Genomic DNA, 18,815 nt, shown 5'->3' on the forward strand with positions numbered 1-18,815 from the left:
AAGGCAAACTTTTAGGTGGATTATGTCAACTTCTTTCTGTATCCCGTGCTAATGGAACCACCAAGTCTACTGTTTCAGAGAAGACGTCATTATTTACATTTGTATTATTTACATTATTACATTTTTGAGGACCAACAAAATTATAGTAGAATTTTAGGGAGTAATCAATCAAAACTACTCGTATGTTTTCAAGGTATACCTGACATAATACCTGAAGATCTATAAAATACAATTTTCACACAGATTTATAGATGAACTTAGGTAGGAAGAACAGATCTAAAGTTAGAGAGATCAACTGGTCATGTGACATAAATATGCCACTTAGGCTGCCTATCAAGGATTATCACTGTCATGGGTGGTCATTGAACACAAAGGAGTGTGACTCACTCTGGGAACTAGGGCCACCAGAATGCTTCACATCAAGACACTTGCTACTTGGCAAAAAAGAGAGGAAAATATAAAGAAACAACCTTCAGGTTACCACTGTTCCATCAAATGATCATGGAAAAATATCCAATGACAGGAATGACCAACAATAAAAAAACTTAAAGGATAACATATTATCAAGGGAGGGTAAAATCTTGACAATCGTTATTAAAACTGATCTGAGTCCTGCTCTGGTAATAAGTACCACCATTAGAGAACTACAGTACTACAGCATTCTTGTTTTTTTTTTACAGTGTTCAATAGGCTCACTGTGACTTGCAAATGAAAGTATTAAAACACATACACAAATATTTTATTTTCTTTTTACTTTATATTCCTTTTTATTCTTTAAAAAATTGTTTAATTTACATCCAAGGTAGTTAACATATAGTGCAACAATTTCAGTAGATTCCTTAATGCCCCTTACCCATTTAGCCCATCCCCCCTCCCACAACCCTTCCAGAAATCATTCTTGTTCTCCATATTGGAGTCTTTTGTTTTGTCCCCCGCCCCATCTTTGTATTATTTTTGCTTCCCTTCCCTTGTGTTCATCTGTTCTGTGTCTTAAAGTCCTCATCTGTGTGAAGTCATATGATACTTGTCTTTCTCTAATTTCACCTAGCATAATACCCTCTAGTTCCATCCATGTAGTTGCAGATGGCAAGATTTCATTCTTTTTGATTGCTGATTAATACTCCATTCTATATATATATGCCACATCTTCTTTATCCATTCATCCATCGATGGACATTTGGGCTCTTCCCATACTTTGGCTACTGTTGATAGTACTGCTATAAACATTGGGGTGCATGTGCCCTTTCGAAACAGCATACCTGTATCCCTTGGATAAATACCTAGTAGGGCAATTGCTGGGTCGTAGAGTATTTCTATTTTTAATTTTTTGAGAAACCTCCATAGTGTTTTCCAGAGTGGTCGCACCAGTTGGCATTCCCACCAGCAGTGCAAAAGGGATCCTCTTTCTCTGCATCCTCGCCAAGATCTGTTGTTGCCTGAGTTGTTAATGTCAGCCATTCTGACAGGTGTGAGGTGGTATCTCATTGTGGTTTTGATTTGTATTTCCCTGATGATGAGTGATGTTGAACATCTTCTCATGTGTCAGTTGGCCATCTGGATGTCTTCTTTGGAGAAGTGTCTATTCATGTCTTTTGCCCATTTCTTCACTGGATTGTTTTTTGGGTGTTGAGTTTGATAAGTTCTTTATAGATTTTGGATACTAGCCCTTTATCTGATATGTCATTTGCAAATATTTTCTCCCATTCCATGAGTTGCCTTTTACTTTTGCTGATCACATCCTTCGCTGTGCAGAAGCTTTTTATTTTGATGAGGTCCCAATAATTCATTTTTGCTTGTTTCCCTTGCCTCTGGAGACATGTTGAGTAAGAAGTTGCTGTGGCCAAGATCAAAGAGGTTTATGCCTGCTTTCTTGAGGATTTTGATTTCTTCCTGTCTTACATTTGTCTTTCATCCATTTTGAGTTTATTTTTGCACAAATATTTTAAAAATAAAAATGTACAGTATTAAAGCACTATTGTGCATGTAGGTCAGAGCTTATGGTTCACACTAACCAGAGGTATCATTTTGATCTAGATTTGATCTAGATTTAACTAACTCACTACCTGTAGATACTTTCACATTTCTCACTGAATCCTTGTTGTAAGTCATAAAAATCATAAATACGTAAAAATTTTTAAAGTTTATTTATTTTGAGAAGGAGCAAGAGAGGGAGGGAGAGGTAAAGGAAAAGAGAGAGAGAGAGAGAGAGAGAGAGAGAGAGAGAGAGAGAGAGAATCCTAAGCAGGGTCCACACTGTCAGCACAGAGACCAATGCAGGGCTCAAACTCATGAACCATGTGAGATCGTGATCTGAGCCAAAACCAAGAGTCAGATGCTTAACTGACTGAACCACCCAGGTGCCCCCATTTTCAGATTTTTAAGAACAAGAGCTCAATGATGTTATGGATAGTTTAATTTTTATTACATATTTGAACATGAACAAAAACACGAGAAGATTCACCCTCAAATGTAAACATTCTATGTGCATCTAGCTGTAATAATAAACCAGTTATGTTAAAAATCAGAGACTTGGAGTTTGGAAAAATAAAGATTAGGACATTTAAAAATTACTACATAGTACATACATCCTTGGAATTTCTTTATTAAGTATCAGAATTTCCACCTGGTTTTCCAAATTTATACTTATTTCTGCCTGTATACCCACATTCAAACTCTATCTCCACCCACAGGCAGCAACTATAGCTCTAATCTGCACGAAGTTCAGTCATCCACCTGGACCTTAACATTGCTTCCATCAGTTGGTCTGACTTCATCCACTGCTATTATCAAATAGCAAAGGCCTTTGAGAGATGCACCTGACATACTCCCATCTATTTCAATCCACAGAATCCCAACAGGATAGAAGACCTGCCCTCTTATGGACCCAATTTCTAGTTGTCTGTCATGACAGTAATGCTTTCATAAATTTTCTTTCAAGGTTGGTCCTGACAGCATCTTACCGTAGCTCACCTGATCCAATGTTTAGTCCTCTCTGACTATAGATTCATATTGAACAACTGTAAAACCAGTGAGGTGGTGTCTCATTACCCTAGGATTCTGAGGTCTAAATTTCATAGGATCAAGGACTATTTTATAACCTATCTAGATAATAAAAAGGAAAAACACTATAATATGAATATAACTGGCAGTCATTGCTTCATAGGATCAAAGCTGCCCTCTGATATAGAGGCTGAATGGAGCTTGAATGTTTTATTTGATACTATGAGACTCAGAAATACATAGCTTTCTTTCTTTAAAGATGGTGCCACAGAAATGCCCCTGTTAGTCTCCTGATTAGTACTCTAAATGTGGTTAAATGCTCATTTAATTCACTACTGACCTAATTTTTTTCAACTGAGCCTATCTTTGAGTTTAGATCTGTTCTTGCCATTGCAGAAATGGAGTTTCTTTTAACCAAAGACAGTATCAAGGAACTGTGGGGTAAAACTAACAACAGCAAAATTATTCATTTTCTATATTCTTTAAAAAAAATTCTCCCCTGAGTTTATCTGTGAAAAGCCAATGAATAGCAATTCTTCATAAAACTGACCAAATTAAGAGATGAGAATGGACTTATTTATAAACATAAGAGATAGTCAACCTTAAATAAAATAATAATAATAATGATGATGATGATGATAGCTTCAACCCCATTATGTGTACACTTCCAGGAAAGTTTTATGCAGTCCATTCTAAGCTCCTAGCCCGAGGTAAACACAGAATCGTAAATGGAAATATGCCATGTTCAGCACTAGAAGCAGCCTCATAGTTCATTAACAGAATAAAGTGGAAAACAGTTACATAAATGAATTTACAACATAAAATGTGCTGGTGAATCTGCAATAAAGTAACATAAGTGAAGTTTTTAGTATTTTTTACCAGAAAGCCCAATTGTAAACATTTACATTAAACTACTGTCCCTTCAAAACCTAACCAACCACACAAACAAAAATCATCTTTTATGACTATGAAATCATGAAGAATTTGTACTGCATGGCTCTTTGTTTTGGTAGTTTTCAGAGTAAGACAGGAGCTGTATTAAGTAGCTTCATTGATTTCTCCATCTTCAATAGCTGTCAGTGCTGGAACTTCATTCATCCTCAGAACCTCTGCATAGAGCAAGTAATTATGTAGACTTCTGGGAAGTGGCAACTGACAGATAAAACTGTCAGATCGTAGGTGTTCTGGTTTGAGACAGGACCGAATTTCCAAACGACAAAGGTGAGTAAGGGATGGAAGACAGGCTGGAGAAACAAAAAAAGATGAACATTTTTTTAATTTTCTTTTTTAAAATTTCCCAACTCTTTGTAGTCAAAGAGAAGGCATATGTTACTTAGATTACTTTTGAAAGATTACTTTGGTCAGGATGACCCTGACAAACTATTCATTCCTTTTATTATTTTTACAGCCTTCACCTGGTTCATGTCTGCAATTGCTGGCCACACACTTAAAGTCAGTATTCGGGGCCATATAAATGTTCACATTCTAAAGATGTGGCAATACCAGTTGGTATTTAAGAAATGAATTAACTAATTTTACATATGATAGACACCCACAGCAGCAAATACTATAACCCTCTTTCTCTGTTTCACTGCAAATGGTCTCCAGACCTACCCCATCAAGTGAATAAGTGAGTAATTTATAGAAGCTTTCCTCTTTTTATCCACAACATAGATTGATATTTTAAAATAGACACAGAGAGAAAGGGAACATTGATTATCTATTAGGCCACATACCTATACATTTCACACACACTATGTTTTTATTTTCATTAACCCTATGAGGTGTACATTATCATACTCATACAGAGATAAGAAGATTAGGTAATTTTTCCAAAGGTTATACATCTAGTGCATGGTAGAGCCAGGATTCAAACTCAAGTGCAGATGACCCCAAAACATGCACACACACTTAAAACTATTGCTGCCAGGGGCGCCTGGGTGGCGCAGTCAGTTAAGCGTCCGACTTCAGCCAGGTCACGATCTGATGGTCCGTGAGTTCGAGCCCCGCGTCAGGCTCTGGGCTGATGGCTCGGAGCCTGGAGCCTGTTTCCGATTCTGTGTCTCCCTCTCTCTCTGCCCCTCCCCCGTTCATGCTCTGTCTCTCTCTGTCCCCAAAAAAATAAATAAATGTTGAAAAAAAAATTTAAAAAAACAAAAAACAAAAAACAACTATTGCTGCCAAAGGGCGCCTGGGTGGCTCAGTCAGTTGAGCGTCCGACTTCAGCTCAGGTCATGATCTCACTGTTCGTGAGTTTGAGCCCTGCATCGGGCTCTGTGCTGACAGCTCAGAGCCTGTAGCCTGCTTCGGATTCTGTGTCTCCCTCTCTCTCTGCTCCTCCCCTGCTTGTACTCTGTCTCTCTCTCTCAAAAATAAATAAACGTTAAAAAAAAAAAAAAACTACTGCTGTCAAAAGCTAGTTACCAATTAAAAGATAATCCAGATGTACTTAATTAAGAAAATTGAAATATTCTACATAAGAATGAAATGTTCAAGGTGCTATATAGATAAAGTAGATTTAGCATATTAAATTGAGCTTCATTTTCTCGGATGAAAAGTGTTAACTAAAGAAGCTAACGTCCATGAAAACTAAGAGCACTATAAACAGCTATTGGTTTTATGTGAATCAAATCTAACACCTTTTATTAGGCAAAGAAATCTTCTATAAAATCCTCATGAAATGTAACAATGGTTAACAGACTGGGATCAGAGCAGCAAAGGCAAGTACTATCCGAGACCAGCTGGTCTGACTCCATGCCTAGGAGTTCTGTAAACTGTAAGACCCCGTAGGACCTGCCATACTAATTCTCCAACATCTTCAACACCTTCCAAACCACAAAAGTTAAGTCATCACCTAACTTTTAAGTTTAAGCTTATTGGCTTAAGTTGTTTTTTCAGAGACTGGGAAACTTCTCAAACCATAGTGTTTCAAAATGCCAAAGAAGTTATCTGATTTTGTACATAAAACCTGAATCTAAGAAAAGATGAGAATTTTCTTAAACCATAACTCATAGACTCCCCATTATAAATAGGACTATGACATCTATAATACGTAGCACATTTTTTTAATGTTTATTTATCCATTTTGAGAAACAGAGAGAGTGTACATGTGAGCAGGGGAGGGGCAGAGACAGGGAGAGAGAGAATTCTAAACAGACTCCACACTAGCACAACACACAGTTGGAACTCGCAAACCATGAGATCATAACCTGAGCCAAAATCAAGAGTTGGACACTTAACCAACTAATCCACCCAGGCGCCCCCCACTGCACATATATTTCCAGTGCTTTCATATCTGTATCTTGTTTAAATTTTACCCTGTTCTGCAAACGTAAAGGAAGAATCCTTTTCTCACTTGTAAGATGGGAAAACACAGTGAAGGGAAGCAACGCAGAGATAAGAATACATATAAAAAGCATGCCCAACCTGCAAATGCCCACATTTTTCCAAAAGAGTAAGCAGGTTCAAGTTTAACAAGTAGGCTGACTATGTTGAACTGTTACATATAAAGAAGCCCTCTTCCCCAGTGAGATCAGGAATGATAATTGGTCCTAATGTCACTGGGTATGCACAAATATCATAAAAGCTTTAGAAACAAGCATAACTGATTCTCGGTAAGCATACAACTCAGCTGGTAGGGACACAAGCATGTTGGCATACTAGAGAGCAAGCTATCAGCTACAGACACTGAGCACACCGTCGGCACAGTCAGATGAGAATGAAACCGGAAATGACAAGATTGGGTTGTGTGAGTTAAAGTGAGGTTGGTTAAGAGAACTTCTACTTATATTCAGTCAGAGTTTAATATGCATCTTGTTCAGTTGAGATCTCATCATTCTGCACATTCCTGGTTACACAGATACACACTCAGCAGGAAGATAAACGATATGGCTGTACAACCTGGAGGAGAGCTCTTGGGGCTAAGGGATTCTTGATGCCTCTCCAGCTTCTCCAACTTGATGGAGGACACTAACTTACAGCCTCCTCGGGCTGTGGAGAGTTCCTCTGGATGCCCCACAGCTTCCTGCAATACCACAAGCCTTTCCAGGCCATCTGACTACACCACTGTATCATTATCTTCAAAGCTAAATAAACCACTTATTTTTTTAGACTATTACGTATGTGGAAACTTAATCATTTGTGAGGAAGCCCAACTGGAACAGTACACATCTGCTATGAGAAGTTTACCCCACTTGCCCAGATTGACACGGTATAACAACAAAATAGCTGCTATCAGATCCAGGTGATTTGACTCCAAGTCTAGGATTCTTTAAAGTGTGATAAGACCAAAATAATTCTCTAACATCTTCTAAGCCACTGAAACTATCCCAAGTTTCAGAAGATCTTTCCATTTTTTAATACAAAAAAAAAAAAAAAAAAGGTTGGGGGGGAGAGGTGTAGTCACTTCAGACATTGATTACAATTTTAATTGTACCATTTTGGTTTTTCTCCTGTGAGCACAATAGACTGATGGCATTGTGAACAGTTAGAGGGAAGACCTGTATTCACTTGAACTGAAGGGAGTCTTTCATCTGCAGATTATTAACATAGACAATAATATACCCCTCAGTGCCATCTTAGTTTAATATACCAATGAATATTAAGGAAACTTTATAATCATATATACAGTATTTCAAAGCATGCAAAGCATTCCTATGAAAGTTTTAGTGATGCGTAGTATTTCCAGATGTGTTACCACTAGGCTGAGAGAAGATCAAGCCATGCCTTGAATTTATAATATGAAATAGTCCAGAAGCTGTATGTATGTAAAAACATACTTTCATGAAAACCTGTTAAATCCAGATTTTAATTTGTTAAATACATCTCTGCCTTCTTGGATTATGGCACTGATTGTAGCTTAGAAAATGATGTCTGAAGCCATGCTATACTTTTAAGTCACTTTTCTGACCCAATCAATCATACTCAATTTAGCATGATAAATCTTCTTTATCTATAGATGCAAAAGCATCATACAACCTTTCACTTTTCATTCCTATACAGAATTCTTCAATTTTGTTCATTTTGTTTAATATGTACTCACAGAACAATTGAAACAAAAGGCTACATGTTATATGAAGTTATATTAAGGTGAAAAATGATTAAAACTAAACATCACAATTCTTAACTCATTATGCTTATCAATGCCAACTTTCCTATAGCACAGAACTACATGTACATCATACATACCCGCTACCTATATTTTCCACAACCAATCATCTCTACTCGGCCCTTATGCCAATATTCAAATGAGCTTTCTGCCTAGACTGTATTTCTGTGGTTCCTCTGTACGGCTTTCCACATCAAATGCATTCATTTGACTTCTGGGCCATCTAGTACAATTTATATTTCCATCATTAACATGTTGTCTTTCTGGGTAAGGGGCATTAAGGAATCTACTCCTGAAATCATTCTTGCACTGATGTAAATTTTAAAAAAATTAAATTAAGTATTTTTAAACAATGAAAAAAAAGAATAAAAAAATATTTTCTGGTTGGCTTCTATCTTTTGTTCCCAGTCTTTCTTAATTTACTAGCATAGTCTCTCTTACCCACTGATGACAACCAAAAACTCTAAACAACATTCAAAAGGCAATTACCTGAGGGGTCTGAGAAATAACTAACAGATAGCTTAGGGCAGGAAATCAAAACATGGAGAATGACCAGTAGAACAGCAATGAACAGAACGAATGGAAAGAGCACCACACATAAAAAAGATCTGTCTGCAGTTGTCTGTATTAACAAGTTATGTGACCTTGGGCAAGTCATTTAAATACTTTGACCTTGAGTTCTTCCTGTGTAAGAAGGGCATAATGCCTTACCTATAAAACAGACATGATGTCACCTCTCTGCACCAAAGTTGTTGAAGAGGTTCAAGTTAGAACACATTTGCAAAAGCATTTTATAAAGTATATCACATACAAATCCTAGATACCATGTAATCCAGTGATCTGTAAATGTTTTGAATGTACACTCAATTAGTCTTTGAGTACATATGTGTAGCTATTTTTTAAATAATTATTTATTAGAGGTATAAAATTCTTTTTACTTTTACTAAAAATATTAATAATAATATTTTAACAACAGCGAGGTGACTAAGTTCTATAAATTCTTAGTGACTTGGCAATTCCAAGATTTGGTTCTAGGTCCAGTTTATTTTGATACTTGATTATAAGGGATGATGTAGCTTAAAGAAATATCTTTAAAAAGATGAGGTACAAATGGGAAGGGTGCATTGTAGCTTAGGTGAACTAATCAGCATAGTATCGCATCTACCAATTAGGCAAAAGTTTTTATCAAAATCCACCCAATAAATTTGTATTTTTCCTGATATCAGTTTATAACCTAATTAGAAAGTTTTACTTCTTTGCATCTTTATTAAATGCATTCAAAACCCAGGGAAATGGTTTCCAAGTATTTTAAAGGTGTCAATATAAGAGTTTTTCTAGGTGACACATTGTTTTTGGCAAGAAAAGCACATACAATAGAAGTACTTCCCAGGATGTTTTCAGACTCATCTCCCCAGAGCAGTTTCTTTCAGAAAGTGGTTTCTTTCTCACTCATTTAAAATGTCATCTTTACCTTAAATCAACAGAATTTTTAAAAAATATGTACTAGGTTTCACACTACTGACACCTATTTGTCACCAAGAAAAAGAATTTGGTTCAGGAGACTGGAACATTGCTATTTTAGAAAAAACAAAAAACAAACAAACAAAAAAACCCAGCTATATAATCCATCTTTAAGTTTGACTCTTACACCAAGAGAATGAGCACACTTCTGTATGTATAAATAATCATGGTTACTCCCATCTCATTATAAAGTACTACAAAGACTCTAATATATTTCAAAAGTCAAGTTTTTATGAAGTTGTCTACCACGCTATTACTTTGTGCTATTCTGGTTTCAACTCCTTTCCTGTATTAGCCTATTAATGATGCAATAAACTCATTTCATGAATGATGTTATCTCTATTTCCTAACATCTACAGAAAAGTAAGCCACTCCATCAGTAGTCATTCTTACAGATTTTCCAAAAAACATTTTTCTATTAAATAAGTCATTACTGTTATAAACATATCCATTCCGGTACATATTTCCTTTAGTGGCTCCCAGAAAAGTTAACTATTACAGAAACAGAATCTTCACAAATACCCTAAGCCAAGACCTATTATAAATATTATATATTTATAATAATAAATTAGTATACCTCCAACTTAGTATACCATACTTCCTACCTGCAGAGTGATTTTTGACTCTTTAACTCTTTAGCAGTATTATCTGTGCCCCCTTGAATATTATTAGCTAACAAGGAATGGATTTTATTCTGTCCCATATTATTCTAGCCAGTTTTACTGTGGCAGCAAGAACATGTTTCCCCAATAGTATGTGACTTTTTGCCTTTTCACTAATGATTAAGAAAACTTCAAAAGACTTGTAAGCATTTATCATCATGTTTAGTAAAATTTGTAAAAATAATGGATTGAACATCATGACTTAAAAAGTGATTTAAAAACTCACAGATTTGTCTTCATGGCTTAGAGTGTCTTGCTGATTATTACTTTTTTCATTACCTAATATTTCAAGGCATGCTACATACTAAGGTCAAAGCTCACTGTTAACATTACTAACAGTGAACCATATTTTCAATACTTTTCTTGATATTTCTAAAATTCTTGTCAGCTCAGATTAGGTGGTCATCAAGTTTTCTTTTGTTTTGTTTTTTAATGTTTATTTATTTTCGAGAGAGAGTACAAGCAGGGGAGGGGTGGGGCGACACAGAATCTGAAGTAGGATCCAGGCTCCAACAGCACAGAGTGTGGCACAGGGCTTGAACCCACGAAACTGTGAGATCATGACCTGAGCTGAAGTTGGACATTCAACTGACTGAGCCACCCAGGCACCCCAGGTGGTCATTATTTTTAATCAGAGAACATGGCTATGTGATAAAGAGCAGGGGTACAGCTCTATGGTTATTTGTACCTTAAGTATTATCCACATAAAACGCTCTTTCTTTAAAAGCGTCAATCTTTTTTTTAATGTTTATGTATTTATTTTGAGAGAGAGGGCGTGCGAACGGGGGATGGGCACAGAGAGGGGAAAGAGAATCTGAAGCAATCTCTGCATTGTCAGCACAGAGGCAACAGAGGGCTGGAACTCACAAACCATGAGATCATGACCTGAGCAGAAATCAAGAGAGAGATGCTTAAACAACTGAGCCACCCAGGTGCCCCAGGCAGCAATCTTTTTAAGCCGCTTGATCAATTTTTGAGAACTGGATAACGTAATCACAAGTCTACTGAATGACCACACATTAACTACAATTCATTAAAGCAAATGAATGTGGTTGCATGGTCAGTCCCACCACACACCTCGTTTTGGGAAGTACTTGACCTAACCCATATGGATATGTAGCATCGGACCATGTGTGTTAAGAGGGAAAAAAGACAAAAAGACAAAAATTCAATTCAAAAACTAAAACTACTTCACCAGTAGAGAAAAGACAAAATGGAAGGGAACTTAATCATTGATAATCAATTATATCTTCCTGTATCCCACCTTTAAGATGCCTCTCTGGAGCAAGGAATATTTGAAAATTAAGTAAAAACATCTAGCCTAAGCAGTTTCCTATGGTTATCAGATGAAAGAATGAATCATGGTCTCAGAATCTTAGAAAATAAAAATCCATTCTTTACTTCCCTACTCCATTTAGGGGAGACAATAGGAAAAAATCAAACTCAATATTATAAAGCAAATTTTAACTGTCCTAAAATTTTTCCATAAAGTCTTCCGGAACCCCCATTCTACCACAAACTTTCCTACATCTAGAACACTGTAGAGAAAACTCTCTCCACTTCTTGTCCTCACAGGGAAATCACTTCCTTGACCAATTTCTCAAATAGAATTTTCTCATTCTTCCACCCCCATCACATCTACCACAAAGTCTAGGAGGCAAATGTAGCATTCACACAGTTCTGCACCACTTCCAGGCCCATGGTTTTGGGTCTCTAAATTCCAACGTACACTATCCTTCCAGACTTCACTCTCCCTTACTGCTATTACACCCAATCTTTAATGTCCTGGAGACATCAGGTCCTGTGACTCCTCCTGCCACTAGTCTATCAGGTCCCCTCCTTTCCTGATTCCTTTCCTGACCAGACCAGATTCCATGAGCCCATCCCTCATGTTATTTAATCATCCTCAATTCTTCCGTCTCTGCTCTGACAATCCCTAGGATCAATCTAAACATTCTCCTTCTGCACCTCAACACAGAGAAAGGGAAGCAATGCTGGGGGAAATGATCACATAACCATATGAACGAGTACCACTTGCAACCTCTACGAGGTCTGTAGGGTTGCATACACCTCTTTCCCTGGCCCTCATTCCTTTCCCACAACCACCATTCTCAACTATCAGGTCCCCACCCAATTGTCACTTCAGTCTCATCTGCAAGATTTCCCTCCTACTTCAAAGGAAAACAGGAGGCCTTCAGGGCCCTCTCTCCCTGAGGGCCTAGTTCTCCAGCTATAATATTATCTAGAACCACCCCATCTTCATTCTTCTTTGCAAAGAAATGGGCCTCTTTGAGGCGAATCCCATCTCCCTCTGGGTTATCTGAAACCTTATTTCATAAATATGGCTTTTATCTCCAAATAGTTAAGCTAGTGCTATTGTTGTGTTTTTACAAATTGAGATCCTTCAATCTATAAAAGGTGTTCAAGCCTCTCTCGACTTAAAAAGAAAAATTCTGCTATGACCCTGCATCATTCCCTTTAGCCATTCCACTAAAGAACTATGCTCACTTTATTTTTTCATTCATAAATTCTGTCAATGTCTAATACATACTTGACATGTAATTAAAGAACCCACTCACTAAGGAATTAAGGGATATAAACAGCTAGATTCATAAATGTCTACTTAGAGAAATACTTACATGATAGCTTCTCTTCACTGAAGTTCCATACTTGGAACTAATTTTAGTTAAAATTATAGATTGAGTGATTAAAAGTTCATAAATGAACAAGTTATCAGGAGTTTAAACCTTCTATTCCAATTGTCTTTCCACCTTAAAACAGACATGTTGGGTCTAGAAAATAGTTTTTTGTTTCATTTGGTATACAGTTGTCCCCAGTGTCTGCCCACACACATATCCAATGCAGTATGTCCCTAGCAGGAGTAAGATGGTCTTTCAAATAATATTGGTGACCTGATACTTAGAATACTTTTAAAAATTCTGTTTTAATTGCTCTAAGGCAATTTCCGTCTCTTAGCTTACCAACACACTACTGACAACATAGAAAAATTTTAAGAGCAAAACATCCCAGCAACTATGGACACAACCCATTAGTACCTAGTTTAGTAAGAATTTCTCCACCACACAAACACACACACACACACACAGCCATGCAGATTAGTAAGAAGCTATATGTAGCTATACTTGGATTAGTAAGAGGCTGTGTGAAGGTAAAATTAGAAATGGGCAGATGGAACCTTGTTAAAATTTTAAGTTAACTATAAATTTCTCACTAAAAAAAACCCAAAAAAACTAAGTCTGGCTCTTAAATCTAACAATAAGGGCAGTCTATAGGATATTGTTTAATCAAGGCATGATTCTGAACTTATGAAGGCCAACAATATGGCTGGAATCTTGGAGGTCAAGTTTCCTACTCTATAAATAGAAGATCATATGTTTAATTTTTCAAGATAAAAGGCAACTACTGTTGGGGTTCTTAGTGATAATGTCTTAACCAGAGGAAATGCCTCTAGAGTTAAAATCCGCTGTGAATAGGGGCTTCTGAGTCTCACCAAATACTAAGCTTTATTAATTCTGTGGGCACAGCCTCTGTGGCCATTTTTCCTGTAGTTAAAAAAAAATTTTTTAATGTTTATTTTTGAAGGAGAGAGAGAGCATGAGTGGGGGTAAGAACAAAAAAAGAAGACACAGAATCCAAAGCAGGCTGCAGGCTGCAGGCTCTGAGCTGTCAGCACAGAACCCAACGCGGGACTGAAACTCACAAACTGAGATGATGATCTGAGCTAAAGTCAGACACTTAACAGACTGAGCCACCCAGGCGCCCCCATTTTTCTTGCAGTTTTAAAAGGGTAACTCTCTGTTAAAAACTGAGAACTGAGGGTTGATGGGGGGTGGGAGGGAGGGGAGGGTGGGTGATGGGTATTGAGGAGGGCACCTTTTGGGATGAGCACTGGGTGTTGTATGGAAACCAATTTGTCAATAAATTTCATGTAAAAAAAAAAAAGGGTAACTCTCTCCTCCACATGTTTTCTCAATCCCTACCAAATTTAGAGACATTTCAATTTATTGAACATTTTACCTAAAAACTGCAAGTTGGGGTTTTGCAAATCAATATTTAAAATAAGCGGGTGGGTTTTAGTTGAACTATGCTACCACAGAGCATTTGTATAAATACTCATTACCAAGTATATCACTACATCACTTGTACATTTTGTTGGCTTTTCCTTGGTCATGGACTCGGGGACAGAATTTGGTTATGGGTTAACTTGGTTACCATTAGGTTATGCTATGGTAACATATAAATCCTAAAACCAGTATCTTTTTTTTTTTAATTTTTTTTTATACGTTTATTTATTTTTGAGACAGAGAGAGACAGAGCATGAACGGGGGAGGGGCAGAGAGAGAGGGAGACACAGAATCGGAAGCAGGCTCCAGGCTCTGAGCTGTCAGCCCAGAGCCTGACGCGGGGCTCGAACTCAAGGACCGCGAGATCGTGACCTGAGCCGAAGTCGGACGCCCAACCGACTGAGCCACCCAGGCGCCCCAAAACCAGTATCTTAACACAACAAAGATTTATTTCTGCCTCATGCAAAATCATCCTCAGGCCAGGTGATTCTCTAGGGCAGGTGCCCTGAAATGACATCTCAATGTTTCAGGTAACTTCCACCATGTGTCACCACCATCTCAAACATGGCTTGCACACTTCCTCAGCGAGAAGGGGGAGCATAGAGAGCTCACATCCAGTGATCTTTGACTGCTTACAGCATTCACATGATCACCAAGTCTGGAAAATGCAATCTTCCTCTGTTCCAAGGAAGAGTAAAATGAAGCAGAACTCAGTTAGCTGAGGTCTGTCTCTGCCAAAATGACAAAATCTGTTGTGAAAATGATGAGGTAGGTTCTATTATTATCCCTTTTTTCAGCTGAAGAAACCAAGGCTCAGAGATGTAAGTAACTTCTCTAAGACGAGAAAGTAGTGGAGGTGTGTCTATTCAATTCCAGAGCTCCAATTTTTAACTATTTTATTAACTTTGCCTGATGTCCATGCAAAAACTGAACCATATCACTACCATGAGAGTCAAAGTAGAATGATAAACCATTATAGTAAGTACACCAGGCTGACTACATGTAAAAAGTTATTTTAAGAGACTGTTATATTTGCAGTTACAAATTACCTCCATTAACTCCTCCATCAGCCTGAAATAAGGTTGTGCCCCATCTCCCATCTTTTTAACAAGTAACTTAATGATATAGAAGACACATCTTGAGGGGTGCCTGGACAGATCAGTCAGTAGAGCAAGGGACTGTTGATCTCTGGGTCATGAATTCGAGCCCCACATTGGGTGTAGAGATGACTAAAAATAAACAAACCTTAAAAAAAGATGGAGCTACACTGTATCCTGCTAACCAAAACCAGTCAGAGAAAGACAAATACCATGTGATGTCACTTATATGTGGAATTTAAGAAACAAAACACATGAACATATGGGGGTGGGGAGAAAGGGGGAGAAAAAAGAGAGAGGGAAACAAGCCATAAGAGACTTTTAAAGATAGAGAACAAACTGAGAGTTGATAGAGAGGTAGATGGGGGATGGGCTAGATGGGGGTTGGGCATTAAGGAGGGCACCTGCTATGATGAGCACTGGGTGTTGTATCTAATGGGTCAATCACTGAATTCTACTCCTGAAACCAATACTGCACAGTATGTTAACTAACTGAAATTTAAATAAAAATTTGAAAGGGGGGGGGGAAGATTACATCTTGAAAGATGTATCTTTCAAGATAGAAAATTTATCTTTTGCACAAGATACATGCTATTGCTATAGATAACAGAAAAGTATTCTCTGAAAACTGGATACATTTTATTACCTTAAACTAGAAATGGCTTGAGTAGACAACTGGAATGCTAGTTAATTATTATCAAAAAGGTATACTTCAAACTCACACAATGTTATATGTCAATTATATCTCAATAAAGCTGGAGAAAACATTTTGACCAGAAAAGATTATAATAAACTATGACTAAACTTAAATTGTTTCTGGTAGTTTTTCCTCAATTTGTAACTTCAAATATAACAATCTCTTAAAATAAGCTGCTACATGTAGTGAGCTTGTACTTACTACAATGGTTTATCAGGAAAAGTACAGGAATAAGGAACACTGCTCCAAACTACAAGCATTGCTCAAAGTTTCAAAGGAAACTGTGGCTGTGGATACTTGTTCAGCCTACCACATTTAGCAAGAAGCCCTCATAATATTCCATGGGTTGCACAAATAGAATACTTAGCCCATCACAAATCAGCCTCTACTTTCCATTTTTGTTTTGCTTCTACTTCAAAGCTCAACTATTCCTCTTAAAAATGCGCTCTCAACTGAATCTACAACACAAAATAGCTGCACTCTGATACTTCTTAGGTAGTATAATTTTAGACTTATTGCTAACTATTAATATTAAAATTTGAGTTGAGGGGTGCCTGTGTGGCTCAGTTGGTTGAGAAACTGACTCTTGATTTAGGCTCAGATAGTGATCGCAGGGTCGTGGGATCGAGCCCTGTGTCAGGTGTTGGGCTAAGAATGAAGCCTGCTTGGGTTCTATCTCTTGCCCTCTATCCCTCTCCCCCATGCTCTCTCTCACTCTCTAAAATAAAAAAATAATAATAAAATAAAATAAAAATTTTTTTAATTGAAAAAAATAAAAATTGAGTTGAGGGGTACCTAGCTGGCTCTAGCTGCAACTCTTGATCTCAGAATTGTGAGCTCAAGCCCAATGATGGGTGTAGAGATACTTAATTAAAAACAAAACAAAACAAACAAACAAATAAACAAAACCTTGATCTGAGAGGGGCACCTGGCTGGTTCAGTCCAAAGAGTTTTGTGCAACTCTTGATCTTGGGGTCATGAGTTCGAGCCCCACACGGGGTGTAAAGATTACTTAAACTTTTGGGGCGCCTGGGTGGCTCAGTTGGTTAAGTGTCCAACTTCGGCTCAGGTCACAATCTTGTGGTATGTGAGTTCGAGCCCCGCGTCGGGCTCTGTGCTGACTGCTCAGAGCCTGGAGCCTGTTTCAGATTCTGTGTTTCCCTCTCTCTCTGCCCCTCCCCCGTTCATGCTCTGTCTCTCTCTGTCCCAAAAATAAATAAACGTTGAAAAAAAAAAAATTTAAAGAGAAGTGCTCAAAGTACATACAGGTCACCCACTCCTCCAGATATTATAAATCTAGCCCTGGTTAAGTCAGAGTCACAGATACCCCAGTACCTAGATGACACAATACTGATCCCTAAGAACTACTTTATAGGTTAGAATGATAGCAACAGTCCACATTGAAGACTGGTAAGGTAAAATAAAGTCCCCAAGAAACCAAGTCTACAAAGACAACTTCTAGGAAACTGTCATTACCACATCCAAGAATATTTGTACTTGTGAGTAACAAGTTTATCTTATGTAATCTCTGTAACCTAATGTCAATGACTAGAGAGTTCAGTCAGAACCAAATTTACAGCCTGTCCACAGGCACATTTCAGATTACCATGCTATATTTTCCCTGACACCATTTTAAATCCATCCCCAAGTTTACTTTTCATTTTTCTTTTGCTTCCACTTTTAACATCTTACTGTTTTGTGATAATCTACATGTTTAAACGACTTAAAATCCTTTTTAGAACAAAGCAGAACATTGAAATGAATAGATCAAGAGAGTTTCCTGGGGCCCTTTTAGATTCTTTACAGAATCCAGATTCATATAATACCATGGATAGAATTGTACATATTTGATCATTAAAGTGGGGATGAACTAAAGCCAAGTGCTTTTTTCCCTAAGAATTTAATTACTTAGACTTTATCTTGGACAGCTGGCCAGAGGTAGGCAGATTTTTTTTATGAAGAAGTCTACTACTATGTGGTTAAAATGATATTTCTAAAAGGTATGTATAGAAGGCACATGATTATAAAAAATTGTCATTAAAGATGCAAACAGTCAGTACCTGGTATACATTTCCTTTCTGATGCAAAAAAAAAAAAAATCTTTTTGAAGACAAATCTAACTTCATGATTAAAACATGAGGAACTAGGGGCGCCTGGGTGGCGCAGTCGGTTGAGCGTCCGACTTCAGCCAGGTCACGATCTCGCGGTCCGGGAGTTCGAGCCCCACGTCAGGCTCTGGGCTGATGGCTCAGAGCCTGGAACCTGTTTCTGATTCTGTGTCTCCCTCTCTCTCTGCCCCTCCCCCGTTCATGCTCTGTCTCTCTCTGTCCCAAAAATAAATAAACGTTGAAAAAAAAAATTAAAAAAAAAAAAAAAAACATGAGGAACAAGGGAATAGTTGTCTTTTTTATTTGTAAACTACCAAAGCAAGCTCCTATTTCTTTATGGAGGAAAAAGGTAAAAGGTAAGGAAAGGAAAATATTGACCAAGGATATGGCATTCCAAAGACTTGAAAAGGGCCTAGAAAAAAAAAAATAGAGAAAATCTTTTCCTTGGGATAGATACTGGTAAACCTAAAGGAGCTAGGGAGCTGAAATTATCTAGGGGCTTACTAATAGGTATTGGGCTACAAGAAGTATCTTTTCT

The 18,815-nt window shown here is 37.5% G+C and overlaps 1 protein-coding gene across 5 annotated transcripts in view; it reads right to left on the reverse strand.

Moving 5' to 3' along the window:
- Positions 1-2,400: 2,400 nt before the first annotated feature.
- Positions 2,401-18,815, reverse strand: part of ASB3 (ankyrin repeat and SOCS box containing 3) — a 118,068-nt gene continuing 101,653 nt past the window's right edge. For all 5 annotated transcript variants that reach the window (XM_043603372.1, XM_043603371.1, XM_043603375.1 and 2 more), the window contains one exon: positions 2,401-4,244. In XM_043603372.1, coding sequence (XP_043459307.1) covers positions 4,039-4,244 — 206 coding nt within the window. In that variant the 3' untranslated portion in view covers positions 2,401-4,038. The remainder of the gene's footprint in view (positions 4,245-18,815) is intronic.

Source organism: Prionailurus bengalensis, chromosome A3, assembly GCF_016509475.1.
Source record: "Prionailurus bengalensis isolate Pbe53 chromosome A3, Fcat_Pben_1.1_paternal_pri, whole genome shotgun sequence".
NCBI classification, from domain to species: domain Eukaryota; kingdom Metazoa; phylum Chordata; class Mammalia; order Carnivora; family Felidae; genus Prionailurus; species Prionailurus bengalensis.